A 25197-nucleotide genomic window follows, 5' to 3' on the forward strand; every position below is an offset into this window, starting at 1 on the left:
TTGTTCAGTATCAAGCCAAGATGTAGCGTCAGAATCGACTTAGATGAGATCTGAGACAATGTACAATGTAGCACAGAGCGTTTTGAGGCTGTGGTGCTGCTGTCCTGACTAAACAGAGAGGTGCTGGGAAATGAAGATGAGAGGAATACTGATGTAAAATACAAAACCAACATGAGATTAAAATATTTATACTTTATTTCTGAGACATCGTATAAACAACCATATTTATACAGTGAGCTTTGTATATGCGTATAAAGTAATATGCATTAATTTCAGGAACTTCAGCACGCGTAGCCACCAGCCTTGGCGCCTGACAGACGGCAGTGGCGGCTGGCACACATATACAAACATGTACGAAAATATTATCTGACTTCTGAGTTTCCCTGCACGGGTGTCCCTTGGAAAATGTAAAAACAGTCTGTTTAAGGACGGGTAGGCAGGATGACACAGAGCCGTTAGGTGGCGCTTGGAGGGAACTGTGTTGGGCGTGTCTTTGGTGAGGTAATCTTGCTGACTAGAGTGAGGTCTTTTTCACATGATGAGCCCCGGCGTGTTAAGGCGGCGCGGCAGGCTGTCCCTTCACGACCCGCCGCCGCCCATGATCGCCGCTACTCCAGCCTGAGGCGCTTGTGTGGCGGCTCGTGGCCTGAAGGCGAGGGCAGAGACTGAGGCGCAGCGCTGCCCTCGCTGTCTACCGTGCCGGGGGTACCGGCCCGGCCCTCTGTGCCGCTCGTCTCGGCATCACTGGACACTTCCGTCAGAGTGTCATCTCCTGCTGCTTCATCACTCTTATCGATGGTGACGGCGGCGCTGCTGGAGTCTGGCGCCTCGGGCGAGTCCGGTGGGTTGGGTCCCTCCAGCTCGTGCTTCTTGAGGTGTCGGTCCAGGTTGGTCTGCTGGCCGAAGCAGCGGTCACACAGCGGACACTTGAAGGGCTTCTCCTTGTTGTGGATGTTCCGCACGTGGCGCTGCAGGTTGGACGAGATGCTAAACGAACGCTCGCAGTACTTGCACTTGTAGGGCTGCTCGCCCGTGTGGGTGCGCAGGTGGCGCGTCAGGTTGGCGGAGCGCGGGAACACCTTTCCGCAGAACTTACACGAGTACCTGTCTTTTGAGGTGCGCGCCAAGTGCGGATTCAAAAGATCACTGTAAGGTCGACCCAGGTCAGTGTAAGGCCGCGCCGCGCCAGGCATGTGACTCTTGAAGAAGTCTAGGCCGAGAGGGCGTGCTGGAGGGACACCCAAACCGGGAAGAGAGGCCCGAGGGAGAGAGGGGAAGAGTGGGTGCCGTGGCGGAGGGGCGCCGCCCCACCCAGGAAACACTGGCAGGTCAAAGGTACGGTACATGTCCAGGAGGGAGGCAGGGTGGATGGGGCGCGGGTGGACGAGAGGCAGCTTGGTGGGGAGGTCGGTGGAGGACGTTGGTGGGGGCGGCGTAGGAGTGCTGGAGGGAGAGTCCTTAAGTAATTCACTTATTCTTAGGAAGGGGTGAGTCTGACGCGGCCGCGCCTTCTGCGTCTCGTCAGTTTTGGTATCTTCTTGCTTCTCTGTTGAAGTCTTCTCTGTGTCAACAGGGAAATCCGCACTCTCCCCTGAAGTCCCCACCGTGGGCGTGACAGACTCTCTGCTCTGTGGTCGCCTCTTGGTGGTGAGGTCGAGGGGTGCCTCCTTCCTGCTACCGTCTTCCTCCGCAGGGCTCCTGGCGAGGCTGCTGCAGGGCGTTGTGGAGTGGGCATCGATAACAGCAGTGAGCCTGAGGGAAGTGTGTGTGGGTGGCGAGGCGGGGGAGCTCCTTGCCGTGCAGTTCTCGGCCTCCTCTGCACCTGGGGGGCTGCGTGCCGTCTGTTGGGACCTGTCAAAGGCCTCTCCCTCCACCGGGGAGTGCGCGGAGTACAGAGGGCTGCGGTTGTGGTGAATTGGCAGGAAGAACGGGGAGTGGAGAAGCGGGTACTGGGGAGGAGTGTCTCCTGGGGGCTGGGAAGCTAGCATTTGGTAGGTGAGGAGAGAGGGGCCGCCCACGGCCAGCGACGCCCGCGGGAACATGCTGAATCCTCCTACAGGAGTTGACTGCATGGTGGCGTTTTCACAACACACAAGGTACTGGACGGAGGCGAGGCGGCAGGTCCTCCTGGTCACCTGTGGAGGAGAGAGAAGTAACTGTTAATACAACACTACCACCAAATGACAAAACACGTACAGTACGGTGCACGGCTGACTGGCCTCCGCCGTCTTACGTAAAACAACGTCACTCAAAACTCACTCTTCCTGTTCTTAATCTATGCAGGAATGAAATATCTGACTCCCTGTGCTCACTGTACTCTGTGCTGGACACAGGCGGAGCCAGGCAGGGTCACGTGACGAGTCGTCAGGTGCAAGAGATCATTGTTGCTGACTAGAGGGGGACGTCCCGCCCCGCCGGCCTCCCGAGCTAACTAACTCCCGCCGAGAGAGTGTCGCCGAAGGACATCACAGTCGTAACGCTTTGTGACGGTGTGTGTGTGTGTGTGTGTGTGTGTGTGTGTGTGTGTGTGTGTGTGTAGCCGTGCATGTTTATGACCTATGAGACGTGGGCGGGACGGGACGGGACGGGACGGAGCTGGGCGGGGCGGGGAGGCGAGGGGTGGGACCTGGGAAAGGCGACTCTGGATCAAGGGTCGAGAGGCACGAGTCATGCGAGCGAGACACTCATGCACCTGGCCAGCGTGGCGCTGAGGTGCCTGGCACTCCTTTGAACCCGGCGATTCCGTACCCGTCCCCTTCCACACCCCGCCCCACTAACTAACTCACCACGCTCTTCTCGCCCTACTCTTGCTGTCATGGCGGGTGCGGCGTCACCTCACATTAGGGACATTGTTAATCGGACATCAAGGCGAACCAACGCTCCACAAGTTCCCGCAGAACACAGGATAACTTTCTCGTTTACAAAAGGTTCTCTCGGAGCAACAAAGGCCTGCGGTCCACTGAACTATAACAGCCATCACGACCCTCGCCGCGCCAAATGTCACCCGCAGCCTCGTCGACTTGCGGGGCAAGACGAGGTGGAGAAGGGACTCACCCTGCGGCACGCCATCGCCGCCTCTTGTCTCTCAGTCACCGCAGATCCGCATGTCAATCACACCAGTGACATCAGTATGCTCATAAATTTTCTTTATACGTCTCTTCCGTTGCCTCACATCCACAAGTTTCTCCTCTCTTTCCTTGCCGCGTCTGCGGTCGTCCCTCGCTTGTCATATCACGTTTGCCGCGACGCCTGAGCTGCCTGTTGCTCACTGAACAACTAGGTTAGAGGCTGTAAAAAAAAGAGGAAGGAAAAGAAAAACACGACGCCTGATTGACAGGTTTTCTGCTACAACGGGTCTCAATCTCTAAAACCTTAGTATGAAGCATGAACATAGAGACAAGTGAACGGAAAAGTCCTTGAGATTGAAGTAACCGATGAAGGTTAATGGCACTGTCGTCAATGCTTTTCTGTGCTAAACACTTGCACCAATATGTCGCAACAGTGCTTGGTCCCATAACTGATTGCGCTCGTGTGAGCCTGCAAGTGGTGCGAGGGGAGGAAGTTCGCTTATTATATGAATATGTTCGTCTCATTTCTAAGACAATATAAAAGCGACACGAGATAAGTAAGTAACCTGAATCTGAACTCGTTTTCGACACAAACGTGACTACCTGACGGCGGACATCGAAACCTTGAACTCCTCGGAGAGAAACAACACCATTGATGAAGTGTTGCGGGGCCAGTTTTTGTCTGCCCGTGGCTCTACTACTCCTCACTCCCTCCGTCCCGCCCTCTTACGCTGCCTCCCAAGCTTTTCCCTTCCCTTCTCTCCACCCTGACTCTCCCTCCTATCAGCTTCATTGCACCACACCTTGCTCTCCTGTCATTTGTCTTATGTTCCTTCTTTCATCTTTAAGCTTTACTTATATCCTTCACACCCTGCTTCCTGCTGCTGCTGCTCCTCCTCCTCCTCCTCCTCCTCCTCCTCCTCCTCCTCTCCCAGGCATGGGTGTGAAGCGAAGGGAATGTGGCTCAGATGAACGCTCTGCCACACTCCACTTTCTATTGCCTTCTGTTTCACTACCACGTCGAAGGTTGCGAGGACGTGACTTCCTCCTCCTCCTCCTCCTCCTCCTCCTCCTCCTGTCGTATTCATCGCAAATTCCGATGAGAAAAGGTGGAAAAGAAAACAAAAACCTAGCAATATAAAGAAAAGTGTTTGTGTGTGTGTGTGTGTGTGTGTGTGTGTGTTGGTGAGGTGTCGCCGCGTCTCTCCGCCGCGTCACGTCGCCGCTGCTACACGCTTTATGGATAATATTTACGCTTGAATTGAACGCCAAAAACTTTGGCTCAATTACTGCCACAAAATTTCGGCAGCCTCACTCCACTCCCTCAGGTAATGCTGGTGACGCGCCAGGTAAAGCACAGAGCCACGGCACGCCACCACAGGCCTTCCCACGTCACCACCATCACCGCATCGTCGTTGAGGCCTTTGTGGCTGTGTGTCAGCATGTCTGATTGTTGTTGTTGTTGTTGTTGTTGTTGTTGTTGTTGTTGTTGCTGTTCACTGTTACTGTCATCTTTATGTCATGTTTATGTCACATTAGTGAACCAGATCTCAGCCATCCTCCGCGATGCGCCTCACCGCCCGCACCACATTTTTCACTTTCACTCTTATGCAAGTCAAGCGAAAACGCACACTCGCACGCACATACGCATATCATATATATATATATATATATATATATATATATATATATATATATATATATATATATATATGCAAAGTGTATCAGCAGAAGTTTGTGTGGACGTTGGTAGAGAAGAAAGCACATGTTATTCTAAGTGTACAATGTTCTGTGCCAATATGCATTTTAAAGTGTTGTATAGCCGTGTTATGAAATTTAAAAGAAGGCAGGCGGGTAACCATGGTGGGACGTATGGACGCAGGATATGTATCATGATTGGTACACGTTTGGGTGCAATGCAGAACCCCACATTGAGAAGAGTGATTCTAATAGATGGGTACTTCACAAGAATGATTACACAAGGCTGTAATTGACGATAGATGAAATGACATCCAAGGATACACCACGCTGGGCAGGCCTGGGACGGGAGAGCAAGGCTGCCATTCAGGCTGGCATCAATAAGCAATGATCTGATTGTCAGGCACTTTCAGTTTCACGCAGAGAGAATGGCAATGAATACGTTCATATATATATATATATATATATATATATATATATATATATATATATATATATATATATATATATATATATATATATATATATAGAGAGAGAGAGAGAGAGAGAGAGAGAGAGAGAGAGAGAGAGAGAGAGAGAGAGAGAGAGAGAGAGAGAGAGAGAGAGAGAGAGAGAGAGAATTTTTTGATAGGTATGTAGACTGACGAGTGGGAACGCCTTGGAATGCATTCTGAGTGGTGTTAACATGACTGTCTCTCTCTCTCTCTCTCTCTCTCTCTCTCTCTCTCTCGGTCACGCGCATCCGCCACTCATTTATAGTTTCCTCTCTTATCTTACGTCCTCGTCTTGTTTTAACATCTACACTTAACCTTAATTTGTTTTTGCATCTCAGTATGACGAAATGAACCGCGCAAAAACATGTATCATAATTTCACTCCTGATTCCAGCACGCTAAGTACTTCATGGTCTTGTCCTGCGCGATTCACGACAAACTTCTTCATCTGTTTCACTATCTACACCGAAATTTTGTCCCTAGATTACTTTTTATTTAGTTTATATCCTATGAGTTCTTGAGTTAAGATTCTTATTACATTATACAAGTTAATATAAAGCTGGATATCTAAAAGCCTTTCACATGTAATCTACTATATAACACTTAAATTAGAGAATGGAAAAGCAAACAACACATACTTTGATACATGCCAATGTTTACGTGACACTAAATGAATGAAAACATTACACTAAACGCTAAACTACAACACCCACACAACACACTAACGCAACACTCACCATCTTAAAACACACGTACATCAACACATACTTTGATACCCGACAATGTTTACGTGACACTAAATGAATCAAAACATTACACTAAACACTAAACTACAACACCCACACAACACACTAACGCAACACTCACCACCTTAGAAACACACGTACTTTCATGCATATCATCGGTAATCTAACAATGAACACAAAGATTTCATTACTGCAGCTGTGATTACTACTCAACTCACAACTCATTGCTTGCTTTCATCTTAAAAAAATTAAGAAAAAACACACACACGTATACTTTCATGCATATCAGCGCTTATCTAATAGTGAACCCAAAGATTTCATTACTGTAGCTGTGATTATTACTAAACTCACTAATTATTGCTCGTTATCAGTACTTACCGGGTTTGAAGTATAGGAGGCAGGTGTGACAGAGTGTCCAAACTTCCTTTTCAGGAGACGAAGTAAACTATAAACACTGCGGCGAGGAAGTGTTCCAGTACTTCATCCCTCCCAGCGGCGTCTTGTGTGTGCTGACGAGGAGCGGAGAGTAGCGGCGTCACTACAACGAGCTAGGCAATGGCACTGTAGGGGTGACGGACACTGGCCTGACGTCACGTGTTGCTGTCATCTCGCTGGCACACTGACAGGACTCATCAGCTTGTAGGGATCAGTATGAGTGAGGAGCGAGGGAGGCGCAGCAGTGTGTGAGCATGAGGATGGCAGCACGTGGCGAGAGGGAGGCAGGGAGGTAGGCGAGTGCGTGGTGGTGGTGGCGTCGGGGCTCCAATGCGCACCTCACCTGTCCGCTCACTACCTGGCGACTGAGCGCGGGTACTCCCAATCACGACCGCTGCCTCGCCTCAGGAAGTCACTCGCTTACCGGGACTGGGGTGGGAGGGACCGCGGGGAGGGACTGCAGGGAGGGGGTCGCCGGCGGGGGGGAGTGATGGGAGTGGCGGCAAGGTGAGGAGGGAGGAAAGTATGGGATGGCATATAGCGCGGATGCTGCGATGATAAGGACTACAGGTTTGCTTTTATAGGGACAACACCAATGGGAACTTGACACCGAGAAAAGTGCTCTTGTCCTTTACACCCTAATGGAAAAAAGAGACGTGTGAGAATAAAAACCTGAGCGACTTAAGTAATCGTCTGGTTTACTGCTTATCTGTATGGACATCAAGACACAGATAAGCCAGAGAGCAACATGAGAGAGAGAAATGAGGGACACAACATGCTATACAACAACGAGGAAGGAAGGATTAGCCTACAGTATATGGATGGGTTGCTATGGGGAGCTGAGACGAATCAGAGGCATGGGTGTGAAATTATGGGGTAACACCAGCGAGAGGGGCATGGGCGTGTGGCGACGGGTGCCTGATAATCCCCTAATCCGTCAGGTTCACTCCACAATCAACGTCCAGGTAATGACGAGGCTCCACCATCTGTCCAAACGATACTCTGGAGAACTAGTTGGATTGGTGAGTCTGGCGGGGATGAGTGTCGAGGCTTAGATCTGCATAACCCTCATTACTGCTGGGGAGACGGAAGGGGAGGAGCGCTGGGATGGAAGGCAGTGATGGGGCATGGATGGGAGTGTGAGTGAGACAGATAGAAATAATATTAGTACAGAGAATGGCAGAGAGGATATAGAAAGCATGAGAATAGGAGTGTAGACAAGGCCCTGGGTAATGGAAGCAGGGAGAGTGGATAGGGATGGTGTGGAGGGATGTGGAGGGCAGGTGTACATACAGTGTCACGCTGCAGAAGGTGTCTCCTCAGGTCAGCCGCTGTCCAGTCACCGAGACGGATTTTCAGACGTGTGCACATGCATGACTAACACCATACACACACACACACACACACACACACACACACACACACACACACACACACACACACACAGACCACTGCATCGCTATCCATAATATAAGAAAAAAAGTGAACGTCTAAAATAACCCACCATCCCCAAATCAAGACAGTAATTTCTCAGCATCACTTACCTGCAGCCAATCCAGGTGTCCAATCCTCACTCCCCGCCCCGCCCAGCTCACGGGAGGCAACGGGAGGGAGGGAAAGAGGAGGAGGAGGGAGAGTGAGGGGAAGGGGGGATATCGGTGTTCATGTGTGGCCGGGATAATGACTTGGCGGGCGTGCGGGGGTGGCCCACTGACCCGCACTGGGGCCATCACGCGGGCGGGGAGCGGCGGGCGGGTCAGCGTGGGTGTAGCGATGACCAGAGTGACGCGCGGATGCATGGGAGGAACTAATCGCCCGGAGTTTGTGGGTCCGAGGGGCGCGTGCCAACCGGAACTGTCCACCAGGCTGTGTTTCCGACGGAAGGCCCGCTGGACTCACGCTGGGGAAGGGGGTAGGGTGACGCTGGGGTGGGGAGAGAGAGGAGTGAAGGTATGGGGGTGCAAGGGAGTGAATGGTGGTGGTAGTAGACTGGGGAGAGGGAAAAAGGGGATGGAGAGGAGGCTGAGGGAGGCTGGGAGAGGCTGGGAGGATCTTGGTAAGTGAAGAATGCTGTGGATAAAGAGACGTGGTACTAGGGAAGGCTGGGGAAGAGGGGCTGGGTTACAGGAGAGGCTGGGAATGAAGGAACTGAACACTGGAACTCTGGAATGATTAGAGGAGTGGGGGAATGTAGGATACTGGGGTGCAGGATGAGGATGTGGCGTTAGGATCAGTTGTGGTTGTGAGGTAGGTATGCTGTGGTGGTGTGGTGGTGTGGGGGTGTACAGAAGTGTCAGTCAGCCAAGGCAACACCAAACACCTGAGAAAAAAGTGCATTTAATAAAGTAAGCAATTCACTCCTGGGATGTTGCAAAAGTTTATTGCAAATTTATGGTGAGTTGCAAAAATTCTGAAATTGCTAAGTTTACACACACACACAGAAACCTTTTGTTGTGGTGAGGGTGTGGGGGGGTGGAGGTGTGGGGGTGCTATAGGGTGTCTCCTGAGGGCCTTATGGTGAGGGGGAGCTGTAGGAGGGAGGGTAGTGGGGAACAACCAGCTGAAGAGGAAGCAGGTCCAGGCGACACTACTCTACCTTTGATTTCCCCTTCCGCCTCGCTTTCCTGAATGACGGACAAGTGATATTAAGAGTCAGCTGTCCCCTCTCCCTTCCCCTCTCCCCCTCTCCCTCTCCCTTCCCTCCTCCTAGTACTCAACCCTCCAATATATTCTCCTTTCCTCTCCTTTCCCTCTTTTCCCCTCCCCTCTTCCATCCTTTCCATTCTTCCTCCCCTATCTTATATACCCTTTCTCTCCTTCCCTCTCCCTTAATCTTATTCTGTCCGTTTTCCTTCCTTTTTTATTATTCCCCTCTTCTTACTGGTTTTTTTCTTATCCTTATTCATTGTTCGTATTTTCTTTGCTCTATTCTTCTCCCTTCTTTTATTCCCCGTATCGTCATTGTCATCATTACCATCATCGTCATCATCGTCGTTTCAACATCATTGCCTCTTCTCATAATACTACAATTACTACTATTACTACCACCACCACCACCACCTTTACAACTATTAGTATGCTACCACTGCTAACAATGATAATACTGATTGGCGGTATACGACAACGCTGCTCCGCCATAACTCCATCAGTGTACCGTAATCATGATAACACTGCAGTAAACGTGAACATAAACACTGCCATTAACTAACATGTAAAAAAAAATATATAAAAGAGAGGGGTGACTTGAACACATCGGAGGCGACGCTGCTGGGGAGAGGGTCGGGGTGAGCGGCGTGGGCGGAGTGAGTGGGAGGTAGGGGTGGTGGGGGTGTGGCTGCTGCGGGCACGTGCTGCGGCCGCGGCGTGGAGGTGGTGGTCGGTGACTCCAGTTAACAATGACGCTAACAGCCTCACGCTCCTCCTGTCTATCTTTCCTTTTTTCTTTCCTCACTTTCCTTGGGTGTAGCGTGAGTTGGCGCTGCGTGAGGCAGGTCGAGGCAGGTAGACGTGAGGTAGACGTTAGATACAAGTGTGAACAGGTAACAAGGTAAAGAGAGCGCATTGAGTATATTTAAAATAAAGCAACACCACAATACTCATGTCATAAAAGAACCTAATTCTTTCTTCCGTAGAGTGAGTGAGTCAGCAGCATTGTCACTGAGTCGTGTGGAGTGACATTTTCACACTCATGGTGGATCAGTGACACGATGAGTGGCTGGAGTGGACGTGTCTACGATTAAGAAAGCCTCAGCGGAGATCAAGCCGTGGTGAGGGCGGGGAAGGCGCTGAGTGGCTAGGAGAGCAGGAAAGACGGGAAAGAAGGCTACGGGGTGGCGGATAGGCATGTGTGTGTGTGTGTGTGTGTGTGTGTGTGTGTGTGTGTGTGTGTGTGTGTGTGTGTGTGTGTGTGTGTGTGTGTGTGTGGAGGCTGGACGCGGGCTCCTACGGTGTCCCGCTATAGGATCGCCTGACGTGCTCACGGTCACCTTATTTATAATTCATGGAGGCGAGGGTGAGCGGCTGCACGGGAGCGTGATTACGGCGCCAAACAGATGTGTGTCCACCTAATGCCTGGCTGGAGGGAGCCGACATCTGTGCCGTATCGCCGTAACGCTCCGTAACACCTCATAATGCCAGGCTGGTGACGCAGCGAGGTGACCATTAGCCTGAGCCTGGCGCCGAGGAGAGGCGGCACGTGGCCTCCTAACCACGGAAGGAACCGCGATTTGTTTTGCTTTTCCACACTGACAAATTCAACATATATGGAGATCAAGTAGGTCTGTGAGGTCTTTGTGTTAGTGTTCACGTCACGCCACTGTAGCCTCCATCTGGGAATTAATGCAAGGTATAGTGGAGTAATGAAGTTACATTTGAAGAAATAGATCACTGATGTCAGATTTCAGCGTATCAGAGACACCAACAGGCAACCACCACTTGTCCTCATCTTGCTACACCTCAGCATCCAAACCACCACTTCATCACCTTTCCTTTCACTCTCTTCCACTCCAGCAGTCCACTAATTAACCACTTAACCCTCCCCTAACTTCCCCTGCACGCCTCCACTTCCCTTCACCTCCCTGTCTCTCAGCGCACGCCCTTTCGCCCCGCCCCTGCCCCCATCAGGCCCAGCGGCTTTGTGAGTCGTCAGCGGCCGGTAGTGTCTCGCGCGCTGCCCACAATGACGACGCTGTAAAAATGACACGACCTTTAGCTGCTCCCTCGTGCGTCCAGCTGCCGATACCGGGCGAAGGAAGGAGGGACGAAAGGACGAGAAAGAAGAGATTGAAGAGCTTGAGATGTGTGTAGAGGAGAGAAAAGAGATGGGGAGATAGATATTTGTGACTGAGTATTGTTTAGGAAATTATCCAGGAAATTATCATGAATTGAAAGAGAGGAGATGGATGTGGATTAAGGAAATAGAATCATACTCTAGAAAAGGGAAAAATATGTGTGGCAGAAAGATAAGTGTACAAAGAACGGAATGAAGAAGGAAAGGGGAAAAATCACGACAGAAGGGGAAGAAAGAGGGATAGAAAAAAAAAGAAGAGACAGACATGTTAGAAGCAATGAGTATAAAGAAGAAATTAATGTAAAAATGGACATAAAGGAGGGAGATACTTACGATGAGAGAAACAGAGAACAAAAGGAGGAAAAGGGCGGTAAAGGAGACGACATGAAGTAATAATAGATTCGCAGGCAATGGAAAAAATAGGAAAAAAGAAGGAAAAGGTGAGACTCGTATCGGGAAAAAAATATTAAGAGGGTAATGAAGGATCGATAAACACTGAGGATAAAGGTGAGACAGAAAAAGAAGAAAAAAGAAAGAGATAACAAAGAGAAGAAAAGAATCGAAAAAAACTTAAACAAATAACGTGAATGAGCCACACTTAATTATTACACAGGGATTAAAAAAAAGGACCGAGAGAACACCAACATACATAAATAAACACACAACAATACAAACAAATACCAACATGAATAAGTAGAGTCACAATAATACACTTGCTTCCGCTAATTAAAGCAACTCCAACTGCCCAAATTAATTATGCATTGAACAGCAGCACACAGGTAACATTAATTGAAAGGTGTGCGGATTATTGTGTGGTGGAAGGCGATAGTTTAATTAAGCAAACTAACCCACGGCTTCCATCCACGCGGGACAAAAGACGGAAGAAAATAATGCAATGAAATTTAATGTGATGTCAAGGATGATGGGGAAATAGACAAAGAGGAGGAGGAGGAGGAGGAGGAGGAAGAGTAGTAGTAGTAGTAGTAGTAGTAGTAGTAGTAGTAGTAGTAGTAGTAGTAAGAGGAGGAGGAGGAGGAGGAGGAGGAAGAGGACGGAAGTAGGAAGAGAAGAGGAAGAGAAGAGAGACAAAAATGGAGTAAATAAGAAATAAATACAAATGTAGATGACGATAAAAAAAAAAAAGATTGGAGGAGTTAATAAGAATACGAACACGTCCCCTCGACACACACACACACACACACACACACACACACACACACACACACACACACACACACACACACACACACACACACACGGCATCCCGACACACTACACCTGGAGATCGCGACAGGTGAGGCAGGTGAGCAAAGTAACGTTCTGCGGGCTGCGGGAGGAAGGCAAGAGGAAGGCGGGAGGACAGGACAAAGGTTAGAGTGGCTGTGGCGAGGCTCAGGTATGGACGGGCAGGTGTGGAGGGAAGTGAGAGGGATGTGGGATTTACCTGTGTTACCTGGAGGAAAAGGAAATTATCTAGGTAAAAGGGAGTTGGATTTAAGGGGAGAAAGGAAGGGGAGAGGGAGTGTGAGGGGTCTGAGGGGAAATGTAGCGTTTTGAGGGTTAATTTGGGGAAGAATATGAGGTTTTGTGAGGGGAAGTGTTGGGGAAGGCAGTGGTATGTGAGGGTTGTGGGAGGGGAATAAAGTGAGGGGATGGATAGTGGAAGGGAGGCAAAAAAGGAAGGGAATAAGAGGAGGAAGGAAGGGAGTAAAAGGGACATTCTGAGGGGAGATACAGCCACCCTCACTGAATGACCTGTTTCCCCTTTCACTCCTCCACCTCCTCCTCGTCCTCGTCCTCCCCTCAAATTCATAACTTCCGCTGCAACATCCGGGATTTCTCATTATCTCGATCACGTCACGTCTGGACCTCACTGTTTATTTCCAGTGTGTGTGTGTGTGTATGTGTGTGTGTGTGTGTGTGTGTGTGTGTGTGTGTGTGTGTGTGTGTGTGTGTGTGTGTGTGTATGCAAGAGCGTGGCATGTGTTCGAGTGATCATTACCTGGCACATTTTAGCTTCGAGGGAGCGTGAAAAAGGGTTAAATCCAGGCAGTGGCGGGCGTGTGAGGGCGGGGTGGGGGCGGTCAGCGGCGTGGGCGTGTGGCGAGTACCGGCAGGCAACCATCGGAACGGAGTGTTTTGTTCGTGTATGATTTCATGGCGAATTATACACCAGCCTCCCTCGGGACATGCAAACCTGGGCAGCCGTGAGGTGATTTACGGCCTGCAGGTGTGATGGTGGCTCTGTGTGTGTGTGTGTGTGTGTGTGTGTGTGTGTGTGTGTGTGTGTGTGTGTGTGTGTGTGTGTGTGTGTGTGTTCTTTATTCCTCCTTGTCACTTTTTTTTTTATGTTGCCTTTCACTATCACCATCACCATTATCATCGTCATCATCATCTTTTCAAATCACTCACCTTCAGTCTCGTTATTCACTTAGCGTTCAGTAATAAAAATCTTCACTTCCACTCTTTTAGAAAAAAAATCTTTCAACTTTCTCTCTGATTAAAAATTTGAGTCATAAACGTTAGCAGGAGTGCAAGATGACTGGTGGGTTCCTTTTTACATCTCTATTTTTTATATCTTAATTAAAAATAATCTTATTAATAATGTCATTACAATTTTTCATTCCAACAAAACAATAAGCATTCCAATGACCTCGCCTTTTTTATACTCTTGTACATTGGTTTATTTGATCTCTCTCTCTCTCTCTCTCTCTCTCTCTCTCTCTCTCTCTCTCTCTCTCTCTGGTCAAAGCTGCAAACCAACACTACAAATCAGCTTGTTTAATGGAGCAGCAAGACCACACTACACATTGACACACACACTGGAGCTCACTCACCCACACCTCTACCTGTATACACCTGAACACACCCACCTCCCTTCCTACACACCTGAACGCTTCCTATATACTCGTACCTACACACACCAGACACACACCTCCACCGTCCGAGAAGAGTAATATATAGAATTATGAAAGAGGAAAAGAGAGGGGAGTAAAATGAATCAGAATAAGGAATGGAAAATGGATATGATAAGTAAGCATGAGACTTGGAAATATTAAAGAGACAATTAAGGTGAGTGATTTACGGAAATAAAACATTACACATGGAGAAAGCAATGAAATAAACACACACACACACACACACACACACACACACACACACACACACACACACACACACACACACACACACACACACACACACACTTCCTATACACACCTGCAGGCATCAAACACACACATTCATTCACTTCTATTCACTTTTCCCACTTTTAACATCATACCTGTGCTTCACACCTGCTCCTCGCTAACACCTGCCCGACTACAGCTCAGGTAATCACAAGCTGCACGTAACGGGGATAAAAAAAAGAGGAGGTTATAGTATTGCTCATGTGATCCCTTTAGCTATAACTCACCTGGGGGCGTCAATAACAAGGCGCCAGGTGGTTGTGGTGGTGGTGGTGGTGGTGGTGGTGGTGGTTGTAGTGACAGGTTAATCTAAGTTCTAAATCCTAGTTAGTGTAAAATTTAAACATTTGGTGGATGAGAGAGAGAGAGAGAGAGAGAGAGAGAGAGAGAGAGAGAGAGAGAGAGAGAGAGAGAGAGAGAGAGAGAGAGAGAGAGAGAGAGAGAGAGAGAGAGAGAGAGAGAGAGAGAGAGAGAGAGAGAGAGAGAGAGAGAGAGAGAGTAACGTTAATGTATAGTTTGGAAAAGTTGAAAAAAAAGGATAGAAAGAAAAATAATTGATAACGAAAGAAACAAAATAAATCAAATGAATAAGTAAAACAATAAATTAGTGAATAGAGAAGAGAAACACGGAAGGAAAAGTAGAAGAAAAGGCAATATATGTAATGAAAAGAGTAGACGGAAAAAGGAAGAAAAAAAGAGGAAACAGAAGAAGAACGGTTAGAAGCACAAAAAGGAAATCAGGGAAAGGGGAAAGAGGAAGCGAGAAAAAGAGAGGGGAAAAAAAACAGGATGGAAAGGGAAAAAGAGATGGATGAGTGAGGGAAATAGGGAGAGGGCGAGACAGAGATAGAGATGGGGAGGGGAGAAAAGTGATGGAGGAGACTGGGAGGGGAATAGGGAAGGGGAGGAAAGGGGAGAGAGGGGAAGGGAGGGGAGTGGTTACAATAATCTTGTAAGCAAAAGTCACGCCCTCTATTATGAAGGCAAAGTGTAGTTAATTCATGCATTTTGACCGTCATGCAGTGGGGAGAGAGGGAGAGGGAGAGGGAGAGCGAGAGGGAGAGGGAGGCTGCCACGTGCTGAGGAAGGGCTAAGGAATGCACAGGAATACAAAGGAAAAAACAGACAACAACAGTCTTTCTGGGCCAAACAAGGCTGTCTGTGTGACTTTGCTACCACTGCAGGTACATCTCGGAGAATCAAATGTCAAAAGGAGGAACTTGTAGTGAAAAGCATGTAAAACTAGATACTGGAAAAGGAGGAGGAGGAGGAGAAGGAGGAGGAGGAGGAGGAGGAGGAGGAGGAGGAGGAGGAGGAGGTATAGGTAAGATTTAAGTGGGAAATATCTCTCTCTCTCTCTTTCTCTACGTACAACTTTTCCCCTCTCTCCCTTCTTTCATATCCCTTTTCATTACGCTCCTCTTCTACTTCCTTCTCCTTCTCCTCCTCCTCCTCCTCCTCCTCCTCCTCCTCCTCCTCCTCCTCCTCCTCCTCCTCCTCCCTTACCAGTCTTTACTGTTTATTCTCTTGCAATACATTACATACATCACGAACTCTCAATCCATTCACTGCTCACCTTTGACTCTCTGCCAGGTGTGGTAACGGCAGGTGGGGCAGGGAAGGGAGAGTGGGAGAGGGGCAGACAAGGGAGAAGTGTAGCGAGAGGGAGAGGGAGAGGGAGAAGGAGGGGAAAAGTATGGGCGAAAGAGTGGTGATGTTAAAAGGGAGAAGAAATGGGAGATGAGAGAGAGAGAGAGAGAGAGAGAGAGAGAGAGAGAGAGAGAGAGAGAGAGAGAGAGAGAGAGAGAGAGAGAGAGAGAGAGAGAGAGAGAGAGAGAGAGAGAGAGAGAGAGAGAGAGAGAGAGAGAGAGAGAGAGAGAGAGAGAAAGTTAAGTTTGTTTGGGCGGTTATGGGCGTGGGTGGACGGGGAGGTGAGGCGTGTTATCACTTCAGTAATTTACTCAGAATTAAGCTGGTAAATGGCCGTGAAGCATGTTTCATTCAACGGACAGCGGGCGGGTTAACTGGCGCTATTTCACCCCATTACCTGTGGCCCAAACTTTGCTGCAGTCTTCACCTTCTGTCACCAGCAGGAGGAAGGTGGGAAGGTGCAGCGTGGTCACCTGTTGTCAGAAGAGCCGAGGAACCTTACGTGACATTTAGGGAGACTTAAGGACAGTTATGAATTGTCAGGGATAGTTATAAATAGTGATAGTTAGGGACAGTTAGGAATAGTTAGGCATAATTAGGGACTTTTATGAATTGTCAGGGATAGTTAAAAGTAGTTAGGATAATCAGGGATAGTTAGGGACAGTTATGAATTGTCAGGGATAGTTATAGATAGTTAGAGGTAGTTAGGGCTAGTTAGGGCTAGTTAGGACGGGCTGGGACAGTTAGTTCTTCATTTTACCAGAAACCTTCTTCTTTCCATCTTTCTATGACTTGAATTCACTTAAGAGGTTTCAAGATATTTATCCCTCTCTTTTGGCTAACTCTCTCAAACCAGCATGGGGACTTGCAACTAAGTGGACCTTTTTATTATTTCACTCTTTATGTTGCTCTTGGCCAGCTTTTCCATCTTACAAAAAAAAAAAAAAAAGGACTGTTGATTCATTTCTTATTGTCCAGAATAGAGTAATGTCACAAAAGAAATTACAAAACATATATATAGCGCATTAGACACCATTATTATATTTAAATCTGATCTCTTCACTGTTTTAGAATTTGATGTAGCTCTCTCTCTCTCTCTCTCTCTCTCTCTCTCTCTCTCACACACACACACACACACACACACACACACACACACACACACACACACACACACACACACACACACACACACACACACACACACACACACACACACACACACACACACACACACCTTAACGGCCCGGTAGCTCAGTGGTTAGAGCGCTGGCTTCACAAGCCAGAGGACCGGGGTTCGATTCCCCGGCCGGGTGGAGATATTTGGGTGTGTCTCCTTTCACGTGTAGCCCCTGTTCACCTAGCAGTGAGTAGGTACGGGATGTAAATCGAGGAGTTGTGACCTTGTTGTCCCGGTGTGTGGTGTGTGCCTGGTCTCAGGTCTATCCGAAGATCGGAAATAATGAGCTCTGAGCTCGTTCCGTAGGGTAACGTCTGGCTGTCTCGTCAGAGACTGCAGCAGATCAAACAGTGAAACACACATACACGCACATTCTTCTGTATCCTAATGCTACACACACACACACACACACACACACACACACACACACACACACACAGTTGCCTTAAAACACACCGCGCCAAGTGCGGTGTGTTTTCTCAAGCTAACTGCATCGGGCATGATCAGGTTTGGAGTGACTCTTCAGACACCAGGCACAGCAGCAGCTGTGTTGCAGGAATTCAGACTTCTTGCTGCACGCAGGATTTTTATTACATATCAGAATCTGTTTCCAAGTTGAAATGAAAAAATAGTCAGCTATGGCGAGCTGTTCGTCTACGGCAGAGTGACCATCACCGGCCCCCAGAAGCGCCTGGTGAAGGTCAGGGAGACAGCGGCCCAACGGGAGCTAGAGCGAGCCCGCCGCTGGGCCGCCAGTGCAAGAGCTAGGGTGGCTCAGGAGGACCCCGAGGAGAAGATCAGCTCGGTGGTGGACGAGAGGCTTCTCCTGCTCTAGCTGGGGCAGGAGGAGGCCATGGCCCGGAGTGGCGGGTCCGTGTTGGAGATATTGTTGCCTTAACTGGCCGCTTGGAGCCTTGGATTAACTGGAGCCTTGTTGCCTTAACTGGCCGCTTGGAGCCTTGGATTAACTGGAGCCTTGTTGCCTTAACTGGCCGCTTGGAGCCTTGGATTAACTGGAGCCTTGTTGCCTTAACTGGCCGCTTGGAGCCTTGGATTAACTGGAGCCTTGTTGCCTTAACTGGCCGCTTGGAGCCTTGGATTAACTGGAGCCTTGTTGCCTTAACTGGCCGCTTGGAGCCTTGGATTAACTGGAGCCTTGTTGCCTTAACTGGCCGCTTGGAGCCTTGGATTAACTGGAGCCTTGTTGCCTTAACTGGCCGCTTGGAGCCTTGGATTAACTGGAGCCTTGTTGCCTTAACTGGCCGCTTGGAGCCTTGGATTAACTGGAGCCTTGTTGCCTTAACTGGCCGCTTGGAGCCTTGGATTAACTGGAGCCTTGTTGCCTTAACTGGCCGCTTGGAGCCTTGGATTAACTGGAGCCTTGTTGCCTTAACTGGCCGCTTGGAGCCTTGGATTAACTGGAGCCTTGTTGCCTTAACTGGCCGCTTGGAGCCTTGGATTAACTGGAGCCTTGTTGCCTTAACTGGCCGCTTGGAGCCTTGGATTAACTGGAGCCTTGTTGCCTTAACTGGCCGCTTGGAGCCTTGGATTAACTGGAGCCTTGTTGCCTTAACTGGCCGCTTGGAGCCTTGGATTAACTGGAGCCTTGTTGCCTTAACTGGCCGCTTGGAGCCTTGGATTAACTGGAGCCTTGTTGCCTTAACTGGCCGCTTGGAGCCTTGGATTAACTGGAGCCTTGTTGCCTTAACTGGCCGCTTGGAGCCTTGGATTAACTGGAGCCTTGTTGCCTTAACTGGCCGCTTGGAGCCTTGGATTAACTGGAGCCTTGTTGCCTTAACTGGCCGCTTGGAGCCTTGGATTAACTGGAGCCTTGTTGCCTTAACTGGCCGCTTGGAGCCTTGGATTAACTGGAGCCTTGTTGCCTTAACTGGCCGCTTGGAGCCTTGGATTAACTGGAGCCTTGTTGCCTTAACTGGCCGCTTGGAGCCTTGGATTAACTGGAGCCTTGTTGCCTTAACTGGCCGCTTGGAGCCTTGGATTAACTGGAGCCTTGTTGCCTTAACTGGCCGCTTGGAGCCTTGGATTAACTGGAGCCTTGTTGCCTTAACTGGCCGCTTGGAGCCTTGGATTAACTGGAGCCTTGTTGCCTTAACTGGCCGCTTGGAGCCTTGGATTAACTGGAGCCTTGTTGCCTTAACTGGCCGCTTGGAGCCTTGGATTAACTGGAGCCTTGTTGCCTTAACTGGCCGCTTGGAGCCTTGGATTAACTGGAGCCTTGTTGCCTTAACTGGCCGCTTGGAGCCTTGGATTAACTGGAGCCTTGTTGCCTTAACTGGCCGCTTGGAGCCTTGGATTAACTGGAGCCTTGTTGCCTTAACTGGCCGCTTGGAGCCTTGGATTAACTGGAGCCTTGTTGCCTTAACTGGCCGCTTGGAGCCTTGGATTAACTGGAGCCTTGTTGCCTTAACTGGCCGCTTGGAGCCTTGGATTAACTGGAGCCTTGTTGCCTTAACTGGCCGCTTGGAGCCTTGGATTAACTGGAGCCTTGTTGCCTTAACTGGCCGCTTGGAGCCTTGGATTAACTGGAGCCTTGTTGCCTTAACTGGCCGCTTGGAGCCTTGGATTAACTGGAGCCTTGTTGCCTTAACTGGCCGCTTGGAGCCTTGGATTAACTGGAGCCTTGTTGCCTTAACTGGCCGCTTGGAGCCTTGGATTAACTGGAGCCTTGTTGCCTTAACTGGCCGCTTGGAGCCTTGGATTAACTGGAGCCTTGTTGCCTTAACTGGCCGCTTGGAGCCTTGGATTAACTGGAGCCTTGTTGCCTTAACTGGCCGCTTGGAGCCTTGGATTAACTGGAGCCTTGTTGCCTTAACTGGCCGCTTGGAGCCTTGGATTAACTGGAGCCTTGTTGCCTTAACTGGCCGCTTGGAGCCTTGGATTAACTGGAGCCTTGTTGCCTTAACTGGCCGCTTGGAGCCTTGGATTAACTGGAGCCTTGTTGCCTTAACTGGCCGCTTGGAGCCTTGGATTAACTGGAGCCTTGTTGCCTTAACTGGCCGCTTGGAGCCTTGGATTAACTGGAGCCTTGTTGCCTTAACTGGCCGCTTGGAGCCTTGGATTAACTGGAGCCTTGTTGCCTTAACTGGCCGCTTGGAGCCTTGGATTAACTGGAGCCTTGTTGCCTTAACTGGCCGCTTGGAGCCTTGGATTAACTGGAGCCTTGTTGCCTTAACTGGCCGCTTGGAGCCTTGGATTAACTGGAGCCTTGTTGCCTTAACTGGCCGCTTGGAGCCTTGGATTAACTGGAGCCTTGTTGCCTTAACTGGCCGCTTGGAGCCTTGGATTAACTGGAGCCTTGTTGCCTTAACTGGCCGCTTGGAGCCTTGGATTAACTGGAGCCTTGTTGCCTTAACTGGCCGCTTGGAGCCTTGGATTAACTGGAGCCTTGTTGCCTTAACTGGCCGCTTGGAGCCTTGGATTAACTGGAGCCTTGTTGCCTTAACTGGCCGCTTGGAGCCTTGGATTAACTGGAGCCTTGTTGCCTTAACTGGCCGCTTGGAGCCTTGGATTAACTGGAGCCTTGTTGCCTTAACTGGCCGCTTGGAGCCTTGGATTAACTGGAGCCTTGTTGCCTTAACTGGCCGCTTGGAGCCTTGGATTAACTGGAGCCTTGTTGCCTTAACTGGCCGCTTGGAGCCTTGGATTAACTGGAGCCTTGTTGCCTTAACTGGCCGCTTGGAGCCTTGGATTAACTGGAGCCTTGTTGCCTTAACTGGCCGCTTGGAGCCTTGGATTAACTGGAGCCTTGTTGCCTTAACTGGCCGCTTGGAGCCTTGGATTAACTGGAGCCTTGTTGCCTTAACTGGCCGCTTGGAGCCTTGGATTAACTGGAGCCTTGTTGCCTTAACTGGCCGCTTGGAGCCTTGGATTAACTGGAGCCTTGTTGCCTTAACTGGCCGCTTGGAGCCTTGGATTAACTGGAGCCTTGTTGCCTTAACTGGCCGCTTGGAGCCTTGGATTAACTGGAGCCTTGTTGCCTTAACTGGCCGCTTGGAGCCTTGGATTAACTGGAGCCTTGTTGCCTTAACTGGCCGCTTGGAGCCTTGGATTAACTGGAGCCTTGTTGCCTTAACTGGCCGCTTGGAGCCTTGGATTAACTGGAGCCTTGTTGCCTTAACTGGCCGCTTGGAGCCTTGGATTAACTGGAGCCTTGTTGCCTTAACTGGCCGCTTGGAGCCTTGGATTAACTGGAGCCTTGTTGCCTTAACTGGCCGCTTGGAGCCTTGGATTAACTGGAGCCTTGTTGCCTTAACTGGCCGCTTGGAGCCTTGGATTAACTGGAGCCTTGTTGCCTTAACTGGCCGCTTGGAGCCTTGGATTAACTGGAGCCTTGTTGCCTTAACTGGCCGCTTGGAGCCTTGGATTAACTGGAGCCTTGTTGCCTTAACTGGCCGCTTGGAGCCTTGGATTAACTGGAGCCTTGTTGCCTTAACTGGCCGCTTGGAGCCTTGGATTAACTGGAGCCTTGTTGCCTTAACTGGCCGCTTGGAGCCTTGGATTAACTGGAGCCTTGTTGCCTTAACTGGCCGCTTGGAGCCTTGGATTAACTGGAGCCTTGTTGCCTTAACTGGCCGCTTGGAGCCTTGGATTAACTGGAGCCTTGTTGCCTTAACTGGCCGCTTGGAGCCTTGGATTAACTGGAGCCTTGTTGCCTTAACTGGCCGCTTGGAGCCTTGGATTAACTGGAGCCTTGTTGCCTTAACTGGCCGCTTGGAGCCTTGGATTAACTGGAGCCTTGTTGCCTTAACTGGCCGCTTGGAGCCTTGGATTAACTGGAGCCTTGTTGCCTTAACTGGCCGCTTGGAGCCTTGGATTAACTGGAGCCTTGTTGCCTTAACTGGCCGCTTGGAGCCTTGGATTAACTGGAGCCTTGTTGCCTTAACTGGCCGCTTGGAGCCTTGGATTAACTGGAGCCTTGTTGCCTTAACTGGCCGCTTGGAGCCTTGGATTAACTGGAGCCTTGTTGCCTTAACTGGCCGCTTGGAGCCTTGGATTAACTGGAGCCTTGTTGCCTTAACTGGCCGCTTGGAGCCTTGGATTAACTGGAGCCTTGTTGCCTTAACTGGCCGCTTGGAGCCTTGGATTAACTGGAGCCTTGTTGCCTTAACTGGCCGCTTGGAGCCTTGGATTAACTGGAGCCTTGTTGCCTTAACTGGCCGCTTGGAGCCTTGGATTAACTGGAGCCTTGTTGCCTTAACTGGCCGCTTGGAGCCTTGGATTAACTGGAGCCTTGTTGCCTTAACTGGCCGCTTGGAGCCTTGGATTAACTGGAGCCTTGTTGCCTTAACTGGCCGCTTGGAGCCTTGGATTAACTGGAGCCTTGTTGCCTTAACTGGCCGCTTGGAGCCTTGGATTAACTGGAGCCTTGTTGCCTTAACTGGCCGCTTGGAGCCTTGGATTAACTGGAGCCTTGTTGCCTTAACTGGCCGCTTGGAGCCTTGGATTAACTGGAGCCTTGTTGCCTTAACTGGCCGCTTGGAGCCTTGGATTAACTGGAGCCTTGTTGCCTTAACTGGCCGCTTGGAGCCTTGGATTAACTGGAGCCTTGTTGCCTTAACTGGCCGCTTGGAGCCTTGGATTAACTGGAGCCTTGTTGCCTTAACTGGCCGCTTGGAGCCTTGGATTAACTGGAGCCTTGTTGCCTTAACTGGCCGCTTGGAGCCTTGGATTAACTGGAGCCTTGTTGCCTTAACTGGCCGCTTGGAGCCTTGGATTAACTGGAGCCTTGTTGCCTTAACTGGCCGCTTGGAGCCTTGGATTAACTGGAGCCTTGTTGCCTTAACTGGCCGCTTGGAGCCTTGGATTAACTGGAGCCTTGTTGCCTTAACTGGCCGCTTGGAGCCTTGGATTAACTGGAGCCTTGTTGCCTTAACTGGCCGCTTGGAGCCTTGGATTAACTGGAGCCTTGTTGCCTTAACTGGCCGCTTGGAGCCTTGGATTAACTGGAGCCTTGTTGCCTTAACTGGCCGCTTGGAGCCTTGGATTAACTGGAGCCTTGTTGCCTTAACTGGCCGCTTGGAGCCTTGGATTAACTGGAGCCTTGTTGCCTTAACTGGCCGCTTGGAGCCTTGGATTAACTGGAGCCTTGTTGCCTTAACTGGCCGCTTGGAGCCTTGGATTAACTGGAGCCTTGTTGCCTTAACTGGCCGCTTGGAGCCTTGGATTAACTGGAGCCTTGTTGCCTTAACTGGCCGCTTGGAGCCTTGGATTAACTGGAGCCTTGTTGCCTTAACTGGCCGCTTGGAGCCTTGGATTAACTGGAGCCTTGTTGCCTTAACTGGCCGCTTGGAGCCTTGGATTAACTGGAGCCTTGTTGCCTTAACTGGCCGCTTGGAGCCTTGGATTAACTGGAGCCTTGTTGCCTTAACTGGCCGCTTGGAGCCTTGGATTAACTGGAGCCTTGTTGCCTTAACTGGCCGCTTGGAGCCTTGGATTAACTGGAGCCTTGTTGCCTTAACTGGCCGCTTGGAGCCTTGGATTAACTGGAGCCTTGTTGCCTTAACTGGCCGCTTGGAGCCTTGGATTAACTGGAGCCTTGTTGCCTTAACTGGCCGCTTGGAGCCTTGGATTAACTGGAGCCTTGTTGCCTTAACTGGCCGCTTGGAGCCTTGGATTAACTGGAGCCTTGTTGCCTTAACTGGCCGCTTGGAGCCTTGGATTAACTGGAGCCTTGTTGCCTTAACTGGCCGCTTGGAGCCTTGGATTAACTGGAGCCTTGTTGCCTTAACTGGCCGCTTGGAGCCTTGGATTAACTGGAGCCTTGTTGCCTTAACTGGCCGCTTGGAGCCTTGGATTAACTGGAGCCTTGTTGCCTTAACTGGCCGCTTGGAGCCTTGGATTAACTGGAGCCTTGTTGCCTTAACTGGCCGCTTGGAGCCTTGGATTAACTGGAGCCTTGTTGCCTTAACTGGCCGCTTGGAGCCTTGGATTAACTGGAGCCTTGTTGCCTTAACTGGCCGCTTGGAGCCTTGGATTAACTGGAGCCTTGTTGCCTTAACTGGCCGCTTGGAGCCTTGGATTAACTGGAGCCTTGTTGCCTTAACTGGCCGCTTGGAGCCTTGGATTAACTGGAGCCTTGTTGCCTTAACTGGCCGCTTGGAGCCTTGGATTAACTGGAGCCTTGTTGCCTTAACTGGCCGCTTGGAGCCTTGGATTAACTGGAGCCTTGTTGCCTTAACTGGCCGCTTGGAGCCTTGGATTAACTGGAGCCTTGTTGCCTTAACTGGCCGCTTGGAGCCTTGGATTAACTGGAGCCTTGTTGCCTTAACTGGCCGCTTGGAGCCTTGGATTAACTGGAGCCTTGTTGCCTTAACTGGCCGCTTGGAGCCTTGGATTAACTGGAGCCTTGTTGCCTTAACTGGCCGCTTGGAGCCTTGGATTAACTGGAGCCTTGTTGCCTTAACTGGCCGCTTGGAGCCTTGGATTAACTGGAGCCTTGTTGCCTTAACTGGCCGCTTGGAGCCTTGGATTAACTGGAGCCTTGTTGCCTTAACTGGCCGCTTGGAGCCTTGGATTAACTGGAGCCTTGTTGCCTTAACTGGCCGCTTGGAGCCTTGGATTAACTGGAGCCTTGTTGCCTTAACTGGCCGCTTGGAGCCTTGGATTAACTGGAGCCTTGTTGCCTTAACTGGCCGCTTGGAGCCTTGGATTAACTGGAGCCTTGTTGCCTTAACTGGCCGCTTGGAGCCTTGGATTAACTGGAGCCTTGTTGCCTTAACTGGCCGCTTGGAGCCTTGGATTAACTGGAGCCTTGTTGCCTTAACTGGCCGCTTGGAGCCTTGGATTAACTGGAGCCTTGTTGCCTTAACTGGCCGCTTGGAGCCTTGGATTAACTGGAGCCTTGTTGCCTTAACTGGCCGCTTGGAGCCTTGGATTAACTGGAGCCTTGTTGCCTTAACTGGCCGCTTGGAGCCTTGGATTAACTGGAGCCTT

At 50.1% G+C, this 25197-nt stretch overlaps 2 protein-coding genes across 3 annotated transcripts in view; both read right to left on the minus strand.

Moving 5' to 3' along the window:
• Positions 1-183: 183 nt before the first annotated feature.
• Positions 184-7698, minus strand: LOC123506727 (histone-lysine N-methyltransferase MECOM-like). The gene is made up of 2 exons (XM_045258997.1): positions 6384-7698; positions 184-2135 (listed from the first exon to the last, which is right to left on the minus strand). The coding sequence occupies exon 2, from the start codon at positions 2070-2072 to the stop codon at positions 609-611; it is 1464 nt and encodes a 487-aa protein (XP_045114932.1). The 5' UTR covers positions 2073-2135; positions 6384-7698; the 3' UTR covers positions 184-608.
• Positions 7699-7948: 250 nt separating this feature from the next.
• LOC123506578 overlaps positions 7949-25197 on the minus strand; it is a 212715-nt gene continuing 195466 nt past the window's right edge. For both annotated transcript variants that reach the window (XM_045258794.1, XM_045258795.1), the window contains one exon: positions 7949-8340. In XM_045258794.1, the coding sequence (XP_045114729.1) occupies positions 8103-8340 (238 nt within the window). In that variant the 3' untranslated portion in view covers positions 7949-8102. The remainder of the gene's footprint in view (positions 8341-25197) is intronic.

The sequence above is a fragment of the Portunus trituberculatus genome, chromosome 20 (assembly GCF_017591435.1).
Source record: "Portunus trituberculatus isolate SZX2019 chromosome 20, ASM1759143v1, whole genome shotgun sequence".
In the NCBI taxonomy this organism is placed as follows: Eukaryota; Metazoa; Arthropoda; class Malacostraca; order Decapoda; family Portunidae; genus Portunus; species Portunus trituberculatus.